This window comes from Nasonia vitripennis, chromosome 2 (genome assembly GCF_009193385.2).
Source record: "Nasonia vitripennis strain AsymCx chromosome 2, Nvit_psr_1.1, whole genome shotgun sequence".
NCBI lineage: Eukaryota > Metazoa > Arthropoda > Insecta > Hymenoptera > Pteromalidae > Nasonia > Nasonia vitripennis.
Window position 1 is genome coordinate 27,821,907 of NC_045758.1, and position 27,492 is coordinate 27,849,398.

At 43.1% G+C, this 27,492-nt stretch overlaps 2 protein-coding genes across 7 annotated transcripts; one reads left to right on the forward strand and one right to left on the reverse strand.

The window, feature by feature from the left end:
- Nucleotides 1–942: 942 nt before the first annotated feature.
- On the forward strand, nt 943–3,944 carry LOC100117429 (male-specific lethal 3 homolog). Of its 3 annotated transcripts, none has more exons than XR_004344557.1 (11): nt 943–1,058; nt 1,153–1,217; nt 1,433–1,501; nt 1,577–1,686; nt 1,765–1,945; nt 2,046–2,231; nt 2,313–2,626; nt 2,707–2,919; nt 2,991–3,186; nt 3,282–3,366; nt 3,483–3,944. XR_004344557.1 is itself a non-coding variant. In XM_001601622.3 (11 exons), the coding sequence occupies exons 1-11, from the start codon at nt 1,004–1,006 to the stop codon at nt 3,568–3,570; spliced, it is 1,575 nt and encodes a 524-aa protein (XP_001601672.2). In that variant the 5' UTR covers nt 943–1,003; the 3' UTR covers nt 3,571–3,944. The 3 variants fall into 3 exon arrangements, 2 of the variants coding, with proteins under 2 accessions (XP_001601672.2, XP_016838280.1); XM_001601622.3 differs by having other exon boundaries at nt 2,991–3,199; XM_016982791.3 differs by having other exon boundaries at nt 963–1,217; nt 2,991–3,199.
- Nucleotides 3,391–27,297, reverse strand: LOC100117474 (hillarin). Of its 4 annotated transcripts, none has more exons than XM_032596505.1 (12): nt 27,191–27,297; nt 17,811–17,974; nt 17,360–17,736; nt 16,919–17,180; nt 7,437–7,553; nt 7,199–7,371; nt 6,684–6,927; nt 6,162–6,610; nt 5,832–5,981; nt 5,463–5,652; nt 5,085–5,342; nt 3,391–5,005 (listed from the first exon to the last, which is right to left on the reverse strand). In XM_032596505.1, exons 3-12 carry the CDS (start codon nt 17,698–17,700, stop codon nt 4,700–4,702), a joined length of 2,490 nt encoding a protein of 829 aa, XP_032452396.1. In that variant the 5' UTR covers nt 17,701–17,736; nt 17,811–17,974; nt 27,191–27,297; the 3' UTR covers nt 3,391–4,699. The 4 variants fall into 4 exon arrangements, with proteins under 4 accessions (XP_032452396.1, XP_008204163.1, XP_001601701.1 ...); XM_008205941.4 differs by lacking the exon at nt 27,191–27,297 and adding an exon at nt 23,095–23,401; XM_001601651.6 differs by lacking the exon at nt 27,191–27,297 and adding an exon at nt 23,095–23,401 and having other exon boundaries at nt 17,811–17,977.
- Nucleotides 27,298–27,492: the final 195 nt, after the last annotated feature.

Here is a 27,492-nt window from a genome sequence, read left to right on the forward strand (position 1 = left end):
AGTGTTATAAAAAAATTCATATTACTTGTTTTGCATTTACATCCTTTCCAGTATTCCATCACAAATCCACACATTCAATAAATTAGTTAGATTAACAGGAATATTAAGTATTCACGTTCATGAGTCAGTTTTTGGCATACTTTCAATGCATGGACTTGTTTACTTTAATGAATGTAAAACTTAAGATCAGGCTGAATATTTTGCAAATTTAAAAAAAAAATGGCTTAGTAAAGTGTTATTATTTTCTATCTTGTTCGCCACTTCATATGTTCTTTACGTTGAAATATTAATTTATTACCTTTTTTTATCGTTTCTATGACGCATATATTTTTAACACTCGTAATAAATATGTATATATTTTTGTACTGTAAATTTATTTATTTATATTTACTATTCTACGATTTAGAAAAAAGAATAATTACTTGTTACTGTCGCAGACGTGTCGGAAATGTCGAAATAGGTCATTAACGTTGTGCGTCGTCCGACAAAAAGTAGAAATCAACATCAACAAGCATATATTTTTTATTTATAAAAAAATATTTTTTCATCGGGTACACATTTTTCACATGATGCATATAATTTATAATTCCTTTCTAATAAATAAAAGCAAACAAAAATTGTGAATAAAATAAAAATCGTCATTGGTCAGATCAACGCATTACAAACGTATCTGACCGCCAGAATCACAACTGAATTTGGCAACAGCGCGGTTTCAGTGTACAACATTTGACGTCTTGAAACGGTCAGCAACGACGACAGACACCTTCTACAACCATGTCTCCTCTTTTTTTGAATATGAATTTTGCAAATTAATTCTCTTTACTTTTATTATTTATTTATGAGCTTTGTAATCAGCTGATTACTGTGTTTACATGTGCGGAACACAGCTCCAGTAGTCAAAAAACGTTGCTGAGCGTTTCAAGACGTCAAATATTGTACACTGAAACTGCGCCGTTGCCAAATTTACCTACTGTTCCCGTATCGGAACATACCCCAGTCGAATATGGAGCCAAGAAAATGGACGATTTCGCGGTCATGGAAATCGCCGGCCCAGAATTGTTTGTTTACCATTGATCACATTTGTTATTGTTTTCCTAAATGTGATAATAAAGAAAATGGTATCAACCCGAGGGCCCAAATTCAAATTTTCAGATGGTGAGAAAGTTCTGTGTTACGAACCCGACCCAACGAAAGCCAAAGTACTTTACGACTCTAAGGTAACCTTAAAAAAATTTTGTCTCGATTTTGCGTTATTTTTTTTTTCAAGCTTAATTTATGGAGCAGTACTTGAATTATGTAACGAATGTTAGTTGGTTGACGTGTGTTCGCTCCTAAGTAGTTTGAAAAGTAAGGAACTTTCTTGGAAGTGATTGATTTGCTGTGCTGAGTATATAGTACAACAATGATACACAACAATTCCCCTACCTTCTAGGTTCTAGATGTGATTGTCAACAAGGATCAAAGAGGGAGAAAAGCTGTCGAATATTTGATACACTTTCAGGTAAGATATTGATTCTAGAAATAGTAGAACCGAATAAATCGAATAGATTATGTTTATTTGGATTTTCATCTAAAGGGATGGAATTCTTCATGGGATCGTTGTGTTACGGAAGAATACGTACTCAAGGATACAGAAGAAAATCGTCAGTTACAGAGGGACCTTGCTCAGAAAGCACAGTTGCAGCTGTAAGTTTCTTTTCTTATTAGACTTATTTAAATACAAGTTAATAGCAGTGATTAAAACCCTATTTCTTTGTGATCTAGTGGGGCGTATTTATATAGGAGAGAACGCAAAAAGAGAAGTCACAAATTCTCTGAGCGTTCAACAGAATCAGGCACGGAAGCCAAACGCAGAGCTCGTAGCAGTGGTAGTCGGGCTACATCTGCTACAACAGGCTCATCAGAAGACGGTAGTTCTGGACAGCATGAGGATTATGACACTGAGGTATGTTGGAAATTAATTATTTTATTGTGATTCAGAATATGGTAAATCTATTGCTAAAATTTCATTCAATTCATCTTGCATTTTACTTTTGAAAATCCAGGACATTGTTACAGAAGAAGATACAGAAAGCAGTTCAGATTATGAAGAAGAATCATCAGGTGACGAAGATAGTGGTGGTGGAAGTCAATCAGGTGCAAGCATGAGGCCCGGTGTAGATCTCGAGATAGGACATGCTCTAAAGCGTGTTTTAGAACAAGATTATGACTTAATTAATAATAAGAATAAGGTTTGTGTTTACAACCGAATTATTTTTGGATAGTTGAGAAATTCAGTTTTGATTTTACGCTTTGTTTTCTTTTTGTTGCAGCTTGCTGTTTTGCCAGCTCAACCAACAGTTATAAGTATTTTAGAATCATGGGTACAACATTACACAACGACGCATTTAGCGAACATTCCCGACAAACCACAAAGAAATAATAAAGTACAAAATAGTTTGGAGAAAACGATCAGTGATATAAATATTTGTAGAGAAATTGCAGATGGTATACGGATATATTTTGACTTTACGTTAAGTGATCTTCTTTTGTACAAACATGAAAAAGAACAGTATTCCACTATGAAATTTATACCTGTAGTAACAAGCACGGAGGAATCTGCTCCGGTTAAGGATGAAATGGTTGAGTGAGTTGCTTTAATAAGTATAAAAGCATTTGACATGTCAATTGTTGGAATTATTTTTATGTTGTTTTAAATTTGCATAGATCTGAAATAGTTATTAAGGAGGAAGTCGAAGATCCAGAATTTGCCCATCTGCCACCATTTCAGGAACAGGAACCTGAATCAGAAAAAACTGCTACACCGGCTATGACGAGCACAAGACGTAAATTACGATCGTGTCGTCTGAGTTCTGTAGAGGAGCCAAAGCCACCCAGACCTGTTGAAGAGATAAAACAGGAAACTGGAAATTTATCGAGGTAATTTGCATAAAAATATACGCATGTTAAATTTCTCATGATCCAATTTAAATTTGTATATTTAAATGCAGCATGAACAGTATGGCTAGTACAAGTTCGAGGTGCTCGAGTCCCCGTGGTGTCGCATTAAGGATGAATATGCCTGTCATAAATTCTGCAAAAATAGCTCCTTTGCTTGAGGAAGCTAATAAATGGCGATTGATGCCTGAAAACACATCAAAGGAATCCAATCCAGAACCATCAAAGATCTATGGCGCTATACATTTGGTTCGTCTCTTTGGTATGCACTTCTTTTTATGCATTTAATTGATTTAGTTTAGCCGTTTTTCACGCAGAAATGATCTTTTTGTTCTTGCTTATAGTAAAATTGCCGGATCTAATTCAGATGACCGATATATCTGATAAAAAATTGAAAACTTTATTGAAATACCTGGACATGTTTTTAAGGTAAGATAGTTTCAAACAATTGTCTTAAAAGCCATTTTAATTTTCATTTTATTAATACATCTTATATGATACATTGCATAAAACGATTATTTTAAAATACATTAAATATATTTCAGTTATTTGGAAATGCACAGAGAATGGTTTGGCGAACAATTTTATACGCAAAGAACAAGTTCTTCTGAGGAACCGACGGCAAATCCTTGATACAGCTCTCGTATATGAATAGTTATTTTTATATGATTTGTTACTGTGTGATACAACATCGAATGAACTCTCATAAATGTAATATTTTGCGAAGTCACTTAGGCTTTTATTGTGTAGAAACTTAATGAATTTCTGTGACATAGAACTTAATCATTTTTATATATTTGTAAAAGCATTCATTCTTTGAGAAAAATTTTTACTTTAGAGGCAGGAATTGTGACGTTATTTTCAGTCTGCAGTCTAATTTTAGAGCGTCACATAAGTGTAAGAATATTTGTGAAAAATACACAACCGTGTGCTATGTACAAACCAGCGATAATCTATCGCGGCATGAAAATTATATTAAAGAAACTGTGAATGTAAATAACACAAAATTTGAGTGCGTTATCATTAAAACCTGCATGATCCAGAAGTATAAAATCTTAAAGCAAATTAAAATTAGTAGTATTGTTGCAGTAAGCAGGTCCATAGTAATAAATATATATCTATATTAAAAGTAAATTTGTTAATACATCGATAAGTACCATTCTTTACATCTTTTAGCTGTTTAGCGAGTGGAACTTTATAAAAATTAAGAAAACATTCAGATATCCTTCGAAAGTTTACAACATTTCTTAGAGAATCATCATATATATCAATCTGTATAAAAATATTTACATGGTCTATCTGTTTAGACCATTAGTCCCACGTTTCAATATCTGTCTAAAAGTGATACAAACTCGATTAAAGTCTTCCATCTACTTAAAGTATGAGGGAATACACACACACACATATATATATATATATAATTATCTGGAATATATAGAAGTATTTTTTGTACATAGAAAAATATTTTCTTTTTAAAAATACATAAATATCATCTTTATCCGTAAAAAGCGTTTTCGGAAAAAACTTTGCTTACAAAATTCTCGAAGTGTATTGCGGTAAAAAGTAATCCTAGAGCTTTAGTGGAGGTAAAAATTAAGTTACTTGAGTTAAGTACTCCTGCCACTGGATTGAGAGGTAACTGTAAAGTGTACGGCCTTCATCGTGAAATGTCTAATTAAGTCTTGATTTCTATATCAGGTCTGCGAAACACTTCCAAAATCTTCGGAATATATTGTAAAAGTCTGGAGAGAAAGTCAGAGCCTCAATTCCTTTTGCTCGAGTTGATGAGGTACTTGCAACAGTGTGTGAGCAAGTGCTTCTCGCCAGACGCGTCATGATGCGTAGGCGTCGTCGATTCGCGCGTGTAAATGTCCAGGCCATACTGACCCTCTTCGGGAAAGTTTATCGTGAAGGTGACGACGTCGTCGTCGGTGACCGTGTGGCTCACGTACTTGGACAACCTCTTCTCCTCTATGCCATTTTTGTGCAGCGTCGCCATGAAATCCGTCAGCGAGCGCGACATGCGGAACTGGATCTCGAGTTCGCGACCGGCGAACACCAGTGCTTCCTGCAATCGTGGATTATTGATTAATACAACAATTTTAGATTTTCCTTATTACTTCTCACGGGATTTGAATGTTTCTCACTTGGTGGGTGATAGGCACAAGCCCAAAGAGTCTGGTAGCCTTGGTTGGTCCCCACTCGCCGCTCGCGCAGTCGGGCAGCGGCACCATCACCGTCTGCAGCTCCTCGCAGGAAATCTTGAACTTGCAGACGCTCTTGAACTTCATCGGCTCACCCGTGAGGTACTCCTTGGGCGTTACAGCGTTCGCGAAAACGTCCAACAGGAAAGCACCGGAACAAGGAGCGTGTACGCGGAAGGCTACGAGGTTTCCAACAACGGACTGCGAAAAAATAAGAATTTTTCTTGTAGAAAGCAACGCCGATGAAGCTTTAACGATCGTAACGATTGCAAAAAAAGAAAACAGCGGATGACATAAACAAACAATTTCGGAGCAACTCACTTGCATAACGAATCTCTTTAAGGACACGCCGTCGTAATTGTCGCCGTCGCTGTCATAAAACTTGAGATTATAATGGAAAATCAGGGAAGATTGCATGTTGGCCGGCATCGCTATCCTCACCGTCGCGGCACCAGTTGCATCAGTATACATAACGGCGTTGGTATTGGTGTCAGGGAAGTACAGCCCATACCTATTTGGTTTTTTACAGAATTATTTGAATCAAAGTATACGAAATTTATAGTCTCGATCTCAATCGTACATTAGTGTCGCAGTAAGTGTTTCATAATTTATGCGATTTCTGGTACTGTTTCACCACTCGACTATGATCCAATAAACAGTATACAAAATAAAATAATCCACGCGACTGACCTGAAGAAGAGGGAGCGAACAAAAGGCAATTCCTCAAAGTCTTTGAGCGAAATGGGCTGCTTGAGGAGCTGCCACTCCTCCTGCAGTGGGAAGAACTCGTATATGAATTCCCGCGGATCCGTAAGGAAGTAGTGATCGTCGTACTCGTATCTGAAAAGAAGAAAGGCGTTATGCCAAGTGGGTAGGCGTCTATTTCTTTTTTTTTCGCGCGATCTGCATTGCGCAATCGCGCGTCGTTGACATTAGTCATCCGAATTTCGAAATGCAAAATCCTCTCATATATCACTACTATAGTCCAATGCGAGTATAACAAACAACAAATCGACGAACCTCAAACTGTCGCTCTTCTCCTTAGGCTGGCCAGGATGCGGCACCTCCTTGGCATTGACCAGGTGTCTCGCTCCCCAGTTACACTGAACGAACCTCCAGGAGCCAGCGACGTAAACGGCGTTCCAACTGTTCCGGAATCGATTGTCCTCGAACCTGACACCAGGCTGATAGCCGGCGGATTTACTGTAGCCCTTGATGACGACGCAGTGAAGACCGGCGTAGCTGCAGAGTCGCTTGAACAGCACGTGGTAAGACTCGGTGCCGTGTTTGATGCCTCGAAGAAGACCCATGGGAGTGTCGCCGCGTAGATTGTCGTCGAACTGCATGGTGTTGAGGTTCTTCACCGTTATCCAGCGGAAGATCGTGCGAGCTTTCTCGATGTCCGAGCCGCACTTGCTGACCAGCTGGCGAACCAGGTCGGTGAAGGTCTTCTGGTCCTCTTGCGCCACCTGCGAGTTGTCGGAATCAGCACTCGAGCATAACAGACCGAGATTCGGACACAAGGCTCATCCTTATACTCACGGAGATGGCGATCTGGTCGATATCGGCGAACTCGAGCGGGTCGTTGTAGAGATGGTACTTGGCGAGGGCGGGTGGATGCGGGGCTGGCGCCCTGGACGGGTAGGGCGACGGAGGCGCGCCGTGCATGTACTCGACGCCCTCGTCCAGGTAGAGACTCTCCTGTTGCATGTACTCGCTTCGCGCCTCGTTTATCAGCTCCAGCATCTCCGAGCTCTGCTTCTCCACCAGTGCGGCCGTCGCTGCCCTGTGAACGTCGCGCAATTTTCGATTAGATCGAGCTTTCGCTACGGAAACTCTCCCACGCAATTACAGCCGCGTCTCGAAAAAGCTACTCGGTTTCGAAAAACGCCGCAATCAGAGCCAATTTCCCCGCGTGAAATTAGCTTGACGCGCGCGGTTCGCACGAGCTTTCCACATTGTTTTCCATTGTTGCGGGCGAGAGAGAGAGAGAGAGAGAGAGAGAGAGAGAGAGGAAAAAATTCTTCAGATGCGAAAAGCGCGATAAGCAAACTAACCGCTCGTGCTCGAGCATCTTGCGGGTGAGGCTCTCCTTCTTCTTGTCCCTGCGGAGCGTCATGTTCTTCTCGAGGTCGTCCTTCTCCTGCTGGAACTGCTGGGCCCTCAGCTTGCCGCCGCGCTCGCGCTCCCACTTCTCCGACAATTGTTCCAGCTCCTTTTCCCACTCGTCCTGTAAATACGTAGGTATATAACGATTGTTTGCGCTAGACTCTCGCTGTCGTGCGCGATAATTACCCGGAACTCCTCGCGGATTCGGCGATCCTCCTCCTCGCGATGGTGCGCGAATTTCCGGTAAAGGTCGTCCTCCTCCTTGCGGTGCTTCATCTCCAGACGCGTCTGCTCGTCTCTGTCCTGTAATCGGAGAGAAAGAATTATAGAGGTATTTACAGCATAGCTATGTAGGAGAAATTTTCTCATTTCTTTGCAAAAAATATTTTCTTCGGATTCCTCAGAGGGAATAATCGTAAAAAGAGACAATAGAGCAGAAATCCCCGGAGATAATACCACGTCTCCTAATAGACTCATTACGCGCGGCTCCTTCTCGGAAAGCCTTCGAACCTCCCGCCCAAACGTCGAGGGCGTACAGTGCACAGAGGCACAGAGCAAGAAAACGACTCTTTGGAAAAATCGTCGAGATGCTCAGAAATCATCGAAGCCGACCGGAGAGGTATGCGCGAGAGGCGAGATGTATACATCGGGTCCCAATTAGAGGGGGAGGTGAGAGACTGTTTACAGCGAAGCTTTTTGCGCTGCCCCAATGGCGCGATTCTGTGAAGAATTTACACGGGGGGATGATCGGTTCGTGGAAAATTCGACTTTTTTGCGGCCCTGCTCGTAATATGCAAGATAATTAGGACAGATGAGTTATTTATTCAAAAACATTCGATCCTTCTTTTCGGAAGGATTATTCCCACCTGATCCGACTCCCACACACGAGTTTTCCCTTATCCATCTCCGAAGGAAAAACGAGACAGCTCAGACGGAGAAGGAGAGCCTCAGAGCGACGTTCTAATTAGCCGACGCGCGTATTTATCTATATAGATATACACGCGAGCGGCTGCAGAGCGGAAGCGATTCCGCGGCCGAGCGCGGAAATACGAACAGCAGCTCGCGGCTTTCCCTTATATACCTATATATCATCTACTGTAAAAGTCTCGAGAAAAGAGGATCGCTGTCGCGATTATTTCGTCTCGTGCGCGGAGTTGACGGCTCTACGATCTTTTTGTCATCGTCCTTTTGACGTCTCGATGAGCGATTGCGGCTCTAATTTGATTGATTCTCTCGCGCGGGCTCGCTCTGATGGGTGTGTGATCTTGATTTTATTTATTTTCTTTTTTCGCTCGCTATATACTTACTGCACTGCACTGTGCGATCATTTATTCATTAATTCGTGAAAGTCGCGGCGAAGGCTTGTAAACAAGCTTTTTATAATTAAATTATCGGTCATGGCATTGTCTCATATTATTCTTATGCAAAAACGCTACACATCGATCCTTATCTGCCCGGAATTTTTACTACTATTTTTTAATTTTAAGTATATAGAGACAGTGCGAGCGCGGCGCATTAAAACGCCGTCTGAATTAAATCTTTCTCCGGCGAGACTTAAATCACTCGACGCTCGCGCGTGTGCGTACGTATTTAGCAGGTTTTAATGAGGCTAGATGAAGCACTTTTCTTTTTACGCGCGTGTGTAGGTATACACGTCTATATGTTGGCCGACAAAACGAGGTTACAAGATTGATAGTGCAGCAGTGCTTTTTAAAACACGCACCGGCTCCGTATATGATTCAGGTTGTTTCGGCGCATGTAATTCGTCCTGCTTGGACTGATGATTGCACAGATAAAAATCTCTCGCCGTCGCGCTAATTATGCTCGCGCATTAAATAAATCAAGGCCTCTCGAGGCTGCGCGGCTTCTTTTGTCGAAAAGGTTATTGCTTTTCCGTGTCGTGCATCATAGATTACAACGTTCTATTATTTATTACGATGATAAAAAATGCAAATTCACGCTCACAGAATCATCATACGATACATTAAGTGCCGAGGAAGCTACAAATCGATTACTCACGGCACATCGCGCAAATATACGCAACCGTAGAAGCTACATCGACATCATAATCAAACACCGAGCGCTACGCAAACACTCGTGCATCAGCATCAGCTGTCCCAACTGCGCAATCATAAAGCGCATCGAGGAAAGTAAAAAAACTTGGTCTATATACGCATCGCCCGCGCGCGCTCGCGATTTCACGCTAACAGTAAATCACGCGCTGGTATAAGTCAGTGTGTATAAGTATTCGTGTAGCAACAGCTGTGCGCGATTTTACCGCTGCGGAGTAGAGGCGCGAGATTATTATTAGGGAAAAAAGGCAGCGTATCGGGAGGCCTCATCGTGTGAGAGAGAGAGAGAGAACTGCGCGCGCTACCTCGAGTAAGTGTATACACTCGGTTTTGTTTGGCATGCTAGTGTGATACGCTGTTGTTCTTTGTGGCCGATGGAAAAGAGCTCCTGGTTTGGGGGCTGCGTCGCGAGTGCGGTTTTCGGTGATTAGCCGCTGTGCGGTTTGAGCTGTTGCAGCGGGTGATGATGAAAGTGATGGGGCTTGTGGCTGGTGTTTGGAGTTTTAGAAGAGAAAAAGAAAAAATGAGGAGATTCTGAGATAACGGAAAATTAAGGAGGTTGATGTGTGGATATGAAAATTTTATGTTTTGCCATTTTCGATATATACAAATAAAGATTGAATATATAGCCAAGTGTTGTTATTATGCTCGAGCACGATTTCAGCTTGATTTTCGTCACGTAGAATCATAAGCATTGCACGTGGGCTTTTTCTATAGACGCAGTTGCAAGGGAGACAATATTGCGAAATGAGAAAAAATCTCCGCAGACGTGGCAATCAGGTTTTACATTTTTAATGAAACGATTAAGAAAGTTATAGTAAATTCGTGTATCAAACATTTAGGCATCAAGTATTTCATTGTTTCAGATTGTGCCTATATGTATGAAATTTAGCCACAGGAACTTTGCGCAATTGTGCAATAACATTCTCCGAAGCAGCAAAAAGGATATAAATGTCTCCGGAAATTATAAAATGATCCTCGCGTTATATGGCAAGCCTCTGACCACTAGCCTCCAAAGCATTATGTAAATTTCTTAATGAGAACGCCTCCTTTATTTCCTCGTAAACTCTCGAGCAGACCTAATGTATCATAACAACAGATTCATCTTCCTTCACGAGCCAACTTACGCGTCTACGTTATATACAGAATACAATACGAAAACAACATACGAGTACACTAAACATTTTCAACTAGTTTCGACAACTACCTATATATATTTTTACAAACATTGAGTAATCTCACGCAGACTACATTGTGCAAAGCACACCTTTTGAATAATAGAAGCTATATCGTAACGCGTTCGATCGCCTCCTCTCACTTCTACTATTTCAGCTTCGTCCCACCTACACCCTACACACGAAAAAAAACAAAAAAAAAACAGCAACTCCAAAACCAACATTCATCGTACTCGTAATCCTGCGCATAATCACCCTCGTTTACGCAACAGCAGTGGATCATCAACTCCCGTAATAATCGACCAGATATTTCGCCGATCCAAAAAGAAGATAACGCGTGAGCGGAAGAAGAAGCGCCGGTGAAAACTCGCTAATTAAAGACTCTTAATCGTGCGCGACTCTCGCTGTAGGATACATTTTAATGTAGGTCATTAACGCGCAAACCGCTGCACCTGCGAAGAATTTTCGCTTCGTTGGCTCGTCTTCTTCTTTTGTATCTTCGGTTTTTCAATTACACCAGGATGTACAGTATTGCGTTTGTACTCCGGAGGTTTGATTGCACAGCGAGAGATGGGAAAATGTATACGAGGAGGAAAATGAGGAACCTCTATATAATCCCGAGGACTTTCCAAATAATGAGTGCGATCTGGTAAACGGGCTGGGAATCATCCATTAGGCTCTGCCTGTTTCTTTCTCTCCGCGAGTGTTTCTCTGTGTGTGTGTACTTATGGGAAGTGCCTTGGAAATTGCAACTCGGCTTTCGATTGTTACTATACCTATGCAAATATCGCATCGCGTGTGAATCGAGGATAAATATTCCATATAGCTTCGATGTAAAACGACAGCGAGGTATAATCGATGACTGATGACCGCTTGCAATATTATCGCGGATACATCGATAGAAATCCATTTACAGTTAGCTAATTATAGGATATATTACTTTCTAAATATCGAGAGATTAAACACACCTAAAACTGCGCGTATAAACGACGAGCGATCTCCAACTTTCCCCGCGCGGAGGCAATCAACGCTCGAGCGTCGATTTTGCCGTGAAACGCGAATGTCGCGCAGAGACACATTTTCACGGGACCTTATTTTTTAAACAAAAACCATACTACTCTCCTACCGTAAACTCCAGCACAAAACCATCATCCAATTACCCTGCTCGTTAACTCCTAACAAAGCAATCTTCTTATCCAAATTCGAAAACTAATTACCCTCGCGGATCCATATACCTCCTCCTCTTTCTCGCATAATACACCCATACAGAGAGAGTCTAAGAAGCGAAGAGTCGCTCGTTCCTCTTCCTCCTTTTTTTTCCAGTGCAGAATAAGAATTGGGGCATGACGAGCGGCGAAGCGCCGCAGTGCGAGTGAACGCACTCGACGCCGCCGCCGCCGCTGCTGCCACAGGATTTTCTTCTTCGACCTAATAATACCGAGTGTGTATTATGCGTGTGTGTGTGTATGGTATTCTGGTTGCTGCACGCGCGAGTCATCCGCTTCTGTTCTCTCTCTCTCTCTCTCTCTCTCTCTCTCTCTCTCTCTCTCTCTCTCTCTGTCGAGGAAAAAGAAAGAATTCTACCGAGTCATCGCAGGCACACACGCACGGGGGACAGGATGATACGAAATTTATTGTTCGTAAAAGGCGCGTATGCGTATTATACGGAGCTCGATCGAAGAGAGTGTGTAATTTGAGTTCGCGGGACGGCTTCGATGGGGATTACCCCTTATTTATCATTATTATTCATTACCGGTGATTACGGATCGCGCGAGTGTGAGCTTTATAATCGCGAGGACGATTCGATCCGTCATTCTTGTAGATTTTCATCGATTACGTCTCTTTCAAACCAGCCAACTTATATAGGGTATACGTTTTACGATTTTCATTCAGTCGCGAGGCGAAGAGAAAAATCGGCTGTGAAATTGCCATTGCCACATCGCCGGGTGCCATAAGAGAGTGTAATTTACTTTGTGGGCATTTCGGCCCACAATTATGCTCTCGCGGGCCTACTTGTTTATTATCGCGCGTTTGTCGTGATCGATAGTCTCGCGCTTGATTACCTCGTGTGAGCGAGAGAGAGAGAGAGAGAGAGAGAGAGAGAGAGAGAGAGAGAGGAGGCATCGATAGATATATAGGATGTTTCACGCGATTAGGAACTGATGGATTTTTCTCGCCATAGCTGTTTATAAATCCGCGGATTTATTGTGATTGCGCGCGGCTGTTTAAAAATAGCCGTGTTCGATTGAACGATTTACACACACGCAGGTGCGAGTTGTTTTAGATTATATTCGATCGAGGTAAATAATGAGACTGGAAATAAAAACCTGTTATGTTTATCGGGCTTGTATATCGCGGTGCGGATTGCAATTTCACTCGTTTGCGCAGATCGAGTGCTTGTACGGTGTTCCTTGGCGGTGTTAATTGAATATCGGGATATCGGCTAAATTGTTCGATAAGCGTGAAAAATGATTTTTGCGAGCGTTGATGTACTTAAATGTTTTTTTTTAGCTCGATGCCGTTGAACGGAAATTGGAGGTGAACGCGCTGTTGCCAATTTTCGCTGTGGTTATTTTTTTTAGGAGAATTCGTGTCCGTAAGTGATTACATTTTTTTTCCGTCGTCCTATTGTTGGAGATGTTTTAGAGTGATCGATTCGAGGAAATTCGTAGATCGATCTTCGGGATCGATTTGAAAAATATGTTGTAATTTTTTTACAAAATGTTTCATTATACGAAGTAGTAGTTAGATTTTTTTTTCGTATACAATTGTGTAAATCACAGTTATAACCATCCTTACATAAACCAGAAAGTTTTTCGAAGACGTTAACGGCTAAGGATATGGCATATCTGTGGGAAAACTAAATTCCATTCGAGTTGATGGTTAGAGGAATTTCTCTTTTTTCGGACGTGTGGAAAGATTTATGCACTTTTACGTAATTTTTGTAGCAGGAAAACCGTCTGCTTTCCTGACGTTTCTCTAAAATACATTGATCTATACAAAGTGTAAAAATGATATCGCAAAAGAACAATGCAGCATTGTTATGTCATCCATATTCGAGTTTCCAAACCGCATAAGCTCACAATGAAAACCCGTTTACAGAAAATGTCTACTTTTCAATCAAAAAGTTTTCTACGGAAGTATTCTAAATATCGTACAACACCAAAATCCTCTGACACACCCATATTATATAGCAGCGCGTCGATCTCATCCTCGAATAACATCGGCAGATAAGTCTCAACTTTCCATTAACGCTAATCGAAGAAAACTCTCGCGTGTCCCTTCACTCGCGCGCATAATACAGTCATATGCTACCTAGTCTACTGCTATGTACTAAGCGGAAAGGAAAAAAAGAGTAAATCACGCTCACGTGCACAGCGGAAGCGCTGAACGCGTATACACGTATATACACTTATATACACTCGTAATATAATTTTGTCGGAGGACGATTGCCATCTCTCGAGCACGTGTGCTGTTATTAATTTTTCGCGATTTCGCGGAAGGATTCATGCGAAGGAGTGCACGTGTGTTATATAATATGAGATTCGCAAAATAATTCATTTGGACATATACATGTACTCTGTATACATATTTATAATAAAAAAATCATGAGGCAGTTACAAGATGAACGGTTCAAGCAGTTTTGGAATGCTTATACTTAAATTGGGATGAGCAAAATATAGGAGCTAGTCAGTGACTTATAGAGAAAGACGGAAAGTTCAACAGGTCCGGAGGAAACAGATAGATAAAAATAGAGCTGAACAAGAGTTATACCAATAATGAGTATTATAGGCTAAAAGTATGATGCGATAATGAACGAACCAGGTTGATATCCTGTACATATACATATGTATAGTATATCCTATAGTATAGCTAATGAGACAAAAGAGTGGAACTCGCGGTCGATTAACTAGAGCTGCGCGTATACCGTGATTAGAGTATATGTACGGCTGAGGCGAGGTTATGAGTTGTACTGCGTCTTTGTTTGCTGTGGTGGATACACACATACACTATTGTACTGTAGAGAAAAGGAGAGCGAGTTTGCTGTGGGATGAGTTGCTTAGTGGATCGGTTAAACTGCTGGGTGTAGTATGTAATCTGTACAGCGTGATATATTTTAATGGATATTGTATAATTGTCTGATAAATCATAAACATCAGCCTATCCGGTAAAATATATTTATAACTAAATAATTACTCGCGATATCGAACTTGATTGATCTCCCCATGTAAAATCGATAATATAACACGATCGTATTAATTTTTCCCGGACTAAAACGAACCGCGATTGCTCAGAAAGAATCTGTATGTACCCACCGGCAGATATTAATAGAGTGATTGATCGATTGCTCATTAGTTGTCTTTTTTCATTCAATGAATCATAAACTACGAAGTGAAACGCAACAACTAAATCTCTCACACGTCGATGAAAAACACTTCCCACAACAGTTTTTTATTCCTCTACAAACCGATCACAAAAAAAATCATCTTCCAAAACACTTTTCCACATCCGCACCGGTGGCAATTCCATCGGACGATACATAAAGAAAAGAAAGGCCGAAGCGCGCAAAAAGACATTAAGATGCAGCCTGACGCAGTGAAAAGGAGAGATCACCTCGGCAAACATCGCAGCGCTGCGCGACGCGGCACTTTCCTCGCGTTCGGCAAACACTGCGCAGTGTAGAGAGATTGAGAGAGAGAGAGAGAGAGAGAGAGAGAGAGAGAGAGAGAGAGAGAGAGAGAGAAGGCCTGCAGTGCAGTTAACCCGGTGCACTAGTTCGTATACACACAACACATCGGCAGACTTTGGCCGAACAACAGGTGTGTCCTCGCGGAATTTCTCCTTCTGGCGCGGCGGCTCTTAAGTGGTTCCGGATTCGCGCATCTGTTCAAGAGGAAAAAGCCGACGCGCGCACGTGTGCTGCAGAGAGCATTAGTTATGTATACGGAGTGATGCGTACGCGAGGCGAATTTCGCGCTGATTTTCGTTCGTTTGCCACGCTGACCTCTTTTTCGAGGCTCGAGATGCGCTTGGAATTGCAAGTAAATAATCGCTTTTATAGAATTTCAGCTATGCATTATTATCGTGTGCTAATTCGAAACAAACACATTTGAACATTAGTTATACACGGATAATAAGCAAGTTGATCGAGCTTACAACTGCGCGTCCCAGAAACGCGCGAAATATCCTCGAACCTCGTTTAATCCTCCAATAAATTAATCAATAAGCCCAGAGGAATGCAAAAAACGCGAAAACTCCAATCCACACACGCGTCCGTCTCGACATCCCAATGAGGCTGGTTCTCCAGGCAGGCCATTAGTAGCTCCTAACCCACAACACATACCTGCCGTGACTCTAGAAATGCGTCTGGTTTCGTAACTCTCCTCGCTTTCCGGGCGGAAAATACACACACAGACACGTCGCTCTCGCGCTGTAGTAGGAACACACGCGGAACAAGATTTCAAACTCGCCCGTGGCTAAATAGGAATTCCTTGGAAACGAGAGAGAGAGAGAGAGAGAGAGAAAATTATCGATTGTGTCGGGGAGATTGACAAGTCCGGTGTGGCGATCGTGACGCTGATGGATTTCATGCGAAACTTTCATCGGCAGGTATTTCGTCGGATGTACGGGGAGATTATATTTGGGTTGCGATTATGTGGCATGAGGAATCCCGTCGCCGCGCGAGCTTAGGAATTTTTAAATTATCACCTACTGTGCACTGTGTATGGCCTTTTTTGCATATTTATGATTTCGGAGAAGGTGATGCAACGAGCCTGTTTTGAATACGCATAGCGAGATTTTTTGTCGTACTCGCCCGGCGATTATGTGTTTTCGCGATAACTCGTCTTACCTTTCTGAGATAAGCCAGTATTGAATCATCCCACAAACACGCGATATCCTCGATGATAAAAACTCGTACACAAAGAGGATAAAAAAAGCGAAGCGCGAAGTCATTCCCGAAAGCCAAGTTCCACGCCCAACAGGTGAATATCGTACGCAATAGAACAAGCGCGCATAATCCAACCCGCATACCATCATCGGCGACAAAAACAAACTCTACGGGAGCTATACTCGTATAAAACCGTATATTCATGCACACGTGCGCGAGGATAATATAGATACCATACGAGAGAAGGAGTCTTATCGATAACGGCGGCGCGGCTCTCTTTTCTATTACACACAGCTGCTGCACCTGCGCGACTTATACCGGCGGCAGTTAGTAGCGCGTGACGTTCTGTACGGTGCGATATGGTGAGGCTTATTATGCTAATGAGGGGCGCATTGTGCGCGGCGTTATATTTTTATCGATCGTTGCCTGCTTCTTTCTATCGGTGACAAATTTATCGTTGAAACAGTCTAGTACTCCATTTTCATCGCGCTTTCTCGCGAATCAGGACACATCGAGGATCCATACACTCACCAAATAGAAGTCGATGGGTTTCTCGCGGGCTTTGCTGTAGCCCTTCTGCAGTTCGGTCTGCTTGAGCGCGTGAGCGATGTGCAGGGCGCTGGCGTCGAATCTTCCGTACTGGTAACCGTCGTTGTTGAAGCTGTGATTGTGGTGGTGATTGTTGGGCGAGGGCGTACTTCCGTGGTGATTGTCGCGGTGGTTGTTGCTCGGCGATGACAGCCCGTGGCCGTTCATGTGGCGTCCGTGACCCGGTGAATCCGCGCTGTCGTAGCTGGAAAATATCACGTCGTTTAAAATCGCACGAGTTTATTCATTGATTTCAAGCGCTTCCATTTAATTAACTCGCGAAACCGGTAAATACTCTCCACCGAGCCAGAGCCATTCAATTAACTCGCTCGCGCGTTTTTCAGAGCTCCAAAGCGCAAAAAGAAAAGGAAAACCCAAACCGACCAGTGCGGATAGACGGGTCTGGGCGAGCCACCAGCCCTGATCTGCTCGTTGACGTATCCACTCCTGGGCACGTTGAGCGCACTCCTGATACCGACGCTCGATCCATCAAGCGTTCCCGGCCCGGGTTTCGGCACGTGACTGCTGCAGTAGACCTCCTTGTCGTTGATCGTGTGCTGGTTGTTGTAGTACGTCTTTAGGGTGAGCTTGGTGCCGCATATCGCGCACTTGAAGCAGCCCGAGTGGAAGAAGGTGAAGTCTTTCAAGGGACCCACTCGGTCCACCTGGTACACCGTCTGCTGGCAGCGCAGACACGTGCTCTCGTAGAAATTCGGACGGTACATCCTGTCGGCGACGGCTCTCACGGGGGTTTCGCGTTTCTGCAAGGTGTATTTAATTATAGAAGCGTGACTTACTATGATTAGAGACTAAAATAGAATAGAAAAAAACTCACCTTAATCAATCGGCTCTTCCTCCAAAACAAAAAGTCTCTTCCAAGAGTCCTATCTCCTCTCTGTGTCGAAAACTCTCGTTCTACTCAGCTTCATAGCAGCAGCAGTAGCCTCGTCCACGGAAGGATCTCAGTCTGGCGGTGATGATTCGTCGCGTCCCTCATCTCTGCTTAACATCCGAGAGACAAAAGAACGAGAACGTGAAAAATTGCTCGATAACGCATCCATTATTCCACACACACATACACACACTCGCCTCGCGCGCGAGCGATGGGAAAGTAGGCGAAGTTCGCGGAGGAGACTGGCCTACTATTTGTTTTTCGACGCGGAGGCGCGCGCGCGCGTGTGTGTGTATTTTATGCGAAAGCTGCCGCGGCTAATTGCCCGGCGACTCGTTAATGGGACCATTGGGTACAGGCGTAAGTGAGTGCTCGTGAGCTTTATGGATTGGAAATGCGGGTGAAAGCGAAATTTCAGCGGATAGTGTGCGCGTTATCGCTTAGAGATAAGGAGCTGAGATTTTTGGCACTGCGTGTATATGGCGAAGGTGAAATCGAACGGTGATCGGTTTGTTTTTACGTGGATATAACTAAATCGATTTTTAACGATGTTTTTCAAGGTTTCGACGAATTAATTGCATCGCCTTTATTAAAAAAAAAAAAAAAAAAACGAGAATCTTATCACCACACACGAGTTCCCACACATGTCAACCGAACTCAGACTTGAAATAACTTCTTCGCTTAATATCAAGTGCCTGAATTACAGACTCATATGTGTACATACACTTCCTCGCATATCAATTAAGAAACCGTAAACCCCAGCGAACAGCGAGTAAATCACTGGATTCGCGGTCATAATTAAAACCGCACGCACATCTGCAACTCGAGTCTCCATTATAACTCATCGCAATTGATTTCATACGCGCTTCCTATATCGTGTGCTAACAAACGCAAAATGAGCCCACGTAAGCGACGTCACCCACGCGCGCGCTTACGCGCCTGCCTAAAAATGGGTAATCGTTCTCTCACGTCGCGGAGAACTAGTCATCGGAGAGCCGAGAGATCCTATACGCGCGCGCGGTTAGGTCATTATGCGGATTACGAAATAACGATCGCGGCCGATGATCCTGGATCGAGCCTTTCTTGACGAGGCTCGTGGGCGGCGTCTGCTGATGTGTCGCGAAATTTTCTGGCTCGGATCGAGATTAAATATTAAACTGTTAAACTGTATTATTATAAAAACTGAAAGTACTTAGCCGAGGCTTGATATATAGAAATTTACTTTCGGTATAATTACCGAGCGATTAAAGAGCAACGTGAATTGAGACATTTAGCCATTCGCTATATAATCGTACACGCATGCAGCGATATGAAATAAAATAACGGCCGTTAAACTTTCCTCGTAGTTCGAAGCATAAAAACGGTGTCGGTTATATGCGCGAGTAGGAAAGAGAAAAAAAAGAATTTCTACGGCTTTACACTTGTACTTATACTGATGAATCTCGATAAGACTATATATTCGCGCGCGCGAGCTGCCATTGTATGGAAAAAAAGAAACCGCGTAATTTGAAAATTGATATATTTTTGCGCTGTACAATGCTGGAGTTTTCACTGCGAAAGACGGAAGGTTTATTTTCTAACAATGCGAGGATTAGTTTTGCGTGTATAATTGCTTTTGTGGAATTGAGTTGTGCTATTTCGTTTTTTACCGTATTTTTAAGAAAGATTTATCGCGTATCTCTTTGATTCATTCGTCATCGGTTTTAGCTCCACGTCTTGCCTATCTCGGCTATTTCTACTTATACACAGTGTAGGTCGGCGGCAGAACCATAAATTCACGGATATTTATAGCGCAAAGTATCAACCCTCGAGAAAAAAGACACTCGTTGATCGAACGTTTCAGCGATCGAAATCTACACGCGGCTTAAAACGTAAAACTCAGTCACATTATACACAGCTGTATATGAGTAACTTTTAAACGCTCAATTACATTCCGTTCCACATACCATATGAGCGAACGCATATTAATACGTATCAACTGGAGAGTCATTAGCTTCTTTAGCTACATTTTTCCAGCCTCGCACACATACGAATATCGTAAAAGTCGTCGTCGTGTATAGTGAGAAACTGAATTAATTTCTGGAAAGCCTCAAGTCACAGCGGCAAATCCGATCTGGAATTTGTCGGATATACAGCTGTCCGCGAATAGCCACGCGTGATTACTTTCTAATCAGATTTGCCGATAAAACGGCGACGCGTTGATACACGTGCAATAACTAATTGCGGTTTCCGCACGCGAGCGAATAAATCAATAATTCCAGTTGTTTTCTCGGAACGAATATTCCTGCGACACTATATATGCAATACACACAGCTGAGAAAGCAAACAATAAATCTACATAGCAACAACGACCTCTCAGAGCGACTATTACGAGAAAGAGAGAAAAAACACGAGAGCGAAACGGCCTAGAAGAATAAACCAAAGAAAAGCCGATATAAATCAAGAGCGAACGGAACGACCGAACGTATAACATGCACGTGCGAGCGATTTTCGCACGCGCTCGATCGTTGCGCGATTTTCCCCTGCACTACACCTATATAGTGTGCCTATATGGGATCCTTACGGGATATATATATGTATATACGCGCGTGCGAGTGAGGAATGCGCGAGCTTATAGCCGCGAAATGTCCGAGGAAAGTATTATGCGCGCGCGCGCGCCCGTGTGTGTGTGTATTGGTGGAAAGTGTGTGGAAAGGTATTTGGGTTGTTTTTGTGGGACTACATAAACGTGTCTGCGCGGTGTATGGAAGATCGTTTATCGCTTGTTATATGGATCGTAATTAAAACGAGATGATTATTACGCTTCGGTATATAGGTACTCCGCTGCACACAATGGAACGGAGTTACGAAATTCTGGTCTAATTAGACTTGGAAGAGCGGACTTAATCCTGCCGATGTATATGCGGATATATAGAGTTTTCGTACACGCGATGCATGTTTTTTGCAGAGGAGATACGTAGTGCAAGATCTATTGTGATGAAATTATTTATGCATTACGAGAGACGTTTTTGTGGATTTTTCAAAGAAACACAAGAAAAATAAACGATAAATCAATGAACGACTGTTTCTCAGACGCCAAATGAGACTTAGAAAAGCCACGGGAGAGAAGCAGACAGACACGCCGTACACGTATAATCTAACCAAGTGAGAGAGAGAGAGAGAGAGAGAGAAAGGGAGAGGCCTTTAGCGCCTCCGGTTATAGAATATGGACACACCTTTGGCACATAATAAGCGCTTGGATTTTAAAATCATCGACGTTCCTATATACTTATAACCGCGACATCGTTTCCGTTTCCCAACTATACGATAAACTTATCTATAAATGGCGCTGATTTTCTCCCGCTGCTCTATAAGCTAATGCAAAATTCGCCTGCATCTATATATACCAGAGGCGAAGCTGATACTTATCCGTAATAGTGTACCAAGGACGTCGTATTATATCCGAGCCGTAATGCGCGCCTGCGATTAGAGAATGAAAAAAAAAAAAATTACTGCTACGCAACAACGCAAAAATCGTACACTTTTTCAAAACAAACACACGTACCGCTACTCTTCGCGCTGACACGTTTCACAGCCATGCAAATTTCTTCTCTCGAGAGGGGCGAATTGATTTACGATAAGTACACGCGCGTGAAATGCCCGCCGTTGTATACGCATTGACAAGTCTCGCGATTTTCGAACTGCGTGCGTAAGCTACGCACGGAAGCGTATATACAGTCGAATCCGATATAATCCGCATTAGCGACTCCCGTCGTAAATCTTCGACACGTGTGTGTCGTTGCAAGAGAGTAGGTATTATTCTATTAGAGATTTACCGCGCCGTGACATTTTTTTTCCTCTCCTCCGGATTTCGTGATTATCGATTCCCCTCAGTATACAGTTATGTATACAAGTCCCACTTTACACGCAGGAGTAATGCTTGCAATTACCGAAACGCGAAGAGCGGCGAATTCAGTTCGATTAATCAGCCATACCCACACACAGCGATAGAAGCCTCTCGTTAACGAACATAACCCCCCAGTATATACGCGAAGGGACGACACCTCGAAAATCCCAAGCGAGTGTAAGTATAGCCGGAAAAAAAGGAGGCGAAGCACTTGTCCGAGATCGCCTCGGGCCAAATAACGAGATGTGTATAATACCCATACGTGACTCGCTCGGCGAAAATAAGTAAAAAGATCGTGTGTGTAAACGGTCGTCGCTTCGATTCCGAGTCCGCTGCGCGGAAAAACGTCTGCGGCGAGCGCGAACGACTGTAATTAGTCGGACGATGATTGTCTGCGCAAGTGTTATGCGCGCATGAATTATGTGTACCGTTTTTCTCCGCTGCTGCGGAGAGGCTCGACTTTTTTGCAACGAGACGAGGACGTGTAGCTTTTGCGTTATAATATGCTAGTGTGAGAAATCCGAATTCGCATGTGTCGAGTGGAAGAAAGATCGAGATGACACTTGGCTAATTAATTGCAGCAGAAAGTACGTATACATATCCGCTTTATCTGTGGGTATCATAGTAAAAACGTTTCCAGTCGTCCAGAAATCCCGCTCTACTCCATTCACAACTCGATCTCCCCTCGCGCGCGCGCGCGCGCACATCGCCGCCACAACATCCTCTCTCCGCGACGCTTCGCGAGAAAAAAAAAGGCGCGCGTGTATAAGGCCTCCCAGGAATCTCCAGATCCCGAAAAGAATCCCAAAAAGACGAGAGAGCTCGCACGGCGCTGCTGCACTGCACACACACACACACACACACACACACACACACACAGAGTCTCTCGCGCTTCGAAACACCTGACGCAGCACTGCTGCAACGGCGATACACATATTATACTCACATGCACACAGCGCTCGCACACATCGACAATCAAGGTCATCGGTCGAATTTCTCGGCAGCAGCGTGCGCTGTTATACGCGCGCGCGTTGAAATCACCGCTCGCGGAGAGCTGCCCCCCGTGTTGTATGTATAAGTATAGGTGCAGGTACTTTACGGAGACCGGAAGCCATAGACACACGCCTCGCTGGACATCGTCTAGCGATCGCCCCTTTTTTCTCTCCTCTCTCTCTCTCTCTCTCTCTCTCTCTCTCTCTCTCTCTCTCTCTCTCTATACGAGTATAGCTATACACATGTGTGTAGGTTGCAGTGCGCGCGAGCGTTGTGTATACGCGCGGTTGGTGTGTTTTAAGCTGGATTGAGAGAGTGAGAGCGGGTCGCATAGGTATATATTCTAACCTCTATACTCGTGAGTTGCGGCGGCTCTATGCCTCTTCTCCTGGGAGATCAGTGAGCGACTCCTGCTGCGACGCGGGAAATTCGCGGGAAATTCGAAAGCCGAGTGCTAGCACATGTATCGGGACGTACGCTGCAGAGGTAGAGAGAGGACACACTAACGGCGGCGAAGAGAGATGAGGAGGAAGATACACAAGTTTTATTACACTGTATAGTGTGTAGCGCGCGACGACGAGGACGGGAAGAACTCGCGCGCACCTGCTGCGGCTATCGCGCTCTGACACGCAGCAGCGACTGCCGTCGAGCGGGCCCTGAAAAGAGAGAGTTAGCCGCTGCTCTGCTGCTGCTCTGGGATCGTGGGATGGGGAAGGAGAGCTCTCGGCTCGGTATATAGAGGCTGTACCGATGTTGTACCGCCGTAGTAGGGATGTGGAGCGTGGAGTGGCATATACATATATACAGGTGTGTGTATGTGTGTATGGCAGGAAGAAAGGAGCGTGACGGTCAGAGAGACTGTCAGAGCTAGCTTTGGGAGATCGGTACACGGGTGCATGTCGTACCACTGGTACCTGGTAGCACGAGGTATGCGAGTTTCTTCAGAGAATAGTATTGATTTTTAATTGGAAGTTGAAATTAATGATTCAACTTGTTGTTATAAAATCATAATGCAGAACTCTTTCGGCTGCACTGATGCAAGGTGTTTTTTTTTTTCATTAAGCGCGCTAGAGGCTGACCTTCGGTCTTGATGATTCGAAACGTAACGTCCTGTTCTATAAAACGCACGTCCAACTATGTATGTGCTCGGTCTAATAATAGATAACAATAGAACAATGCAATTTTGACGCCTTTTTTGTGTTTGCTCACTGATGCTAGACATTCTTATACTAGAAACTTCAATTATCGGTCTAACCCCACCTGACATCGCCTCCTCCCATTCATCCCCCAACAAAATTCATGTTCCTGATAACCCCCCAAAATCGTCGATAAAACAGAACAACCGATCCCCTGACCGTCACAGAACCATCGAATTCCCACATCACTCCCGGTACCAGCCCACCTCTCACCGCGGAGATCGGTAAGCTGCAGCTCGGCAATAAGTGGAGTACATCTCCATACGCGCTTCTACATACGTCCCGTATAGCCTGATGCCGGTTCCAGCACACACACACACACACAACTGCGCAAGCTATCGGTATGGACCTCGTCGCGCCGCGGCGCTCCTTTCACACGCGAAGACGAAAGTTATAACGCCGGCGCGAGGAGAGACTTTTTCTCAGTCTACTTTTTTCCGGACGTGATATGCTGGCGAGACGAATGAATAAGCTTTATCGAGGCGTCTAAGGCTTTGAGGCTTTTTGATAAGTGTTGATCGATCGGCTGGATTTAAGCGGTGCGGTGATTGCCTTTTTCGATTGATAAATCGTTGATGATAGTTGGGGGGATGACTATTTTTAAGTTGGAGTCGTGGTTCGTTATTATTGCAATAATGTGGATGTGTCGAAAGGGAGACTCCGCGGATACGAATTTCTAAAAGTAACAGGGAAAACATCGTGGGTGCAACGCTTTGAAAGACCTTACTTTCGAAGTAGTTAAATAATTAGCCACTTTTTATCTCTAATTAAGAAAAGAAAAGACGTAATAGTATACAGTTCGTTGATGTAAAAGTGGGCAGATTAGCTGATAATTATTGCGAACAAAAACAATCTAAAAAGCTTCTTCGGTAAAAAAGATAACGAGTAATTACAACAACTTACTTGATAAGTTAACAGCCGTGTTTATTTGCGGAGATTCGCGTAAATAAATAAAAGAAACTCCTTTAGGCTTGTATACGTTTCTTGCTATCATTAATTGGTTTTTTTTCGCATATAGCCTGGAGGCTTAATCAAATGAAATTTGCCGGAATGCAAAGGTTTTATGCTCCAATTAATAGAAATGAATTGTACGCAGGATTCCTCTCTTACAATTAGAAGTTAGAAATTCCTCTGATGGGCTTCGCCTTTACCGCTCTATTAAACTCGCTATATTTTCCATACTTTCTTTTAATTCCTATGCGAACGTCATAATGTTACACCTCTAATTTTTCTCTCGTTAAATCCAACGATCCGAAGCTTAAGTAAATCCGCTCGAAAATTACAATCAATTGATATAGCAAATTTTTATGGAATCCCAGCGAAATTGAAATCCATATATTAGCGAAAAATTCAAGCAAGCGATTGGAATATACATGAGTTTTTTTTTTTCATGTTCCCGTTCGTTCTTCGCAAAGGTGTCTCGAGATACCAGATGATCGATGAATCGAATGGGGTGTCGATCGAGCCTCTGGAGCAAGAGTGAACCTCTGTATGGACATTTTGCAGAAAAGATGTAGTGCTTTTGGAGTGACGCAGACTAGATAATATGGTCCAAAGCTGTCGGCATTTGTTTACAAGTCATGAAAAAGTAACTTGAATATGTATTGTTTCTATAATATGTTCGCCCACGAACAGTACAATAGTCGAGATCTAATCTGCATAGTAGGATTCATTGTAGGATTCTCTATTTTATTCCGAGAATCTTACGACCCGTCGAGTCTATTCTGTCGCCAACGCGGTTTTAGGTATTGATCGGCCGATAACCTCCCGCGCGTTTATAATTTCTTTCAAAAATCGCCGCGCGCGTCATCGTGACCGCTTGAGGTTTTTCTACTTTTAATCGCTAGCTTTGCCATTTAAGTGTCTTTTCACGCGTAGAGTTGGCAGATGCTGTTTAGGAATTTTTCGGCAGTCCGGGTTTTGATTCTGAATCGTCATTGTTTCATTTTTGTTCGTTTGCCAGTGGGTTGTGCTGTTGTTCGTTTGGTACGAAACTACTGCGATTTAGAATAGTTGTATTTTTGGAACTAATGCATGCAGGTATAAAAGAATTCGTTACGTGAGACGTTATATCCAATCTAAAGAAACCCGATTTTTGTAATCTAATAAATTATGTAATGATGACCGGATGATGACGAGGATTTAATAGTATAAATTATGTAATTTTAAAGGTCTTAGGGTTTGAAACTCTTTGAACTAGGTATACGTGAGGGGTTCTGTTCCTCCGAAATAGTCTCTGTTTTGGCTTTTAATTTATCGCTAAATCCAAAAGTAATTAATTTTTCACACTATAATTATAATCTTTTGGAAAAAAGCTACTTTTACTAAGATGATTCAATTACACCTACTTAAAATAGAAGCAGCCAGTTTTTAATACACAATAACACATGTAATTCACAAGAACTTAATTTCCACTATTCATGATTATAAACATTCATTACTTCGTATCTCTAAACCCAACAGAACCAACAATTTCCAATTTTAAAGAAAACGTCGCCAAAACGTTGGCACCGCAATTTCACGTGCATTACATTTACCCTATAATTGACCGTGCTGAAACTCTATAATACACGCCAAAAAACCGACTCTCAGCGCCATCTCCCGCTAAACTCCCACACCATCGTAAACCACGCACGTTCGTTCGTGTAAAATCTCTTGCGTGACAAAATTCCGCGAAATGCATTTCCCCGCACCGGCCAACCCACGAAAACAGCTGTTCAAAATACAAAAGCCTGCCAATTTTACATCACTTCTTTCCGAATTACGAAATACGTTATACCCAGCGCCTCGCACAGAAGCTATCTGTCGTCGAGTTCACCGCGAAAAACGCGAGACAACGTTTATATATGCAGCGTATCACGTGTTCACGAGAGGATGCGAGCCAAAAAGAGTTATCTTCTTTTTTCGTGCGAGATTAGAGATTATAGACGCGCGCACGCAGCTGAGTGTCGAACGCGCTGACACGTGCCGTTCGATCGAGTGTCGGCGCTTGAGATATAAATAATTTTTATGCCAGACTCGGAAAAAATTGCAACATGTGCGTTGAAGCATATAGATTCACGCACATACGACCGATGATCGTGAAAAATGCGACAACTTTTTGCCGGTCGTCATCTTAGTCATCCGAGTTTATAGCTCACACATTTTTGCCCCTAAAATACGATACCTTTTTTCTCCTTACGAGCATGTTAACTATACAGAAATCAGATGCAGAGATAAATCGATAAAATAAAATTGAAGTCTTTTACTTTATGAGCTCTCTCTTCTCAGGCAGCCAAGTGTCTCCCAGGATCTTCCACTCGAGCATATCCGTCGAGCCGGCGATGACATCAATCGACGACGTTTGCCCATTCAGAAGCCTTATAATTGGCTTATATCCACTAATACGTCGTATACTAAGACGCGCGTTTTTTCGCGCGAAAGTTGGCACTGGGCGCCGACCTGCGCGCGCGTTTCGCCCCCGCTTTTCTCTTCCTTGTTCTTCTCTCTCTCGCTAGTCGCTTCTACGCACTCAATACACTCCTTCGCGCACAGTCTTTCTCTCTCGTGT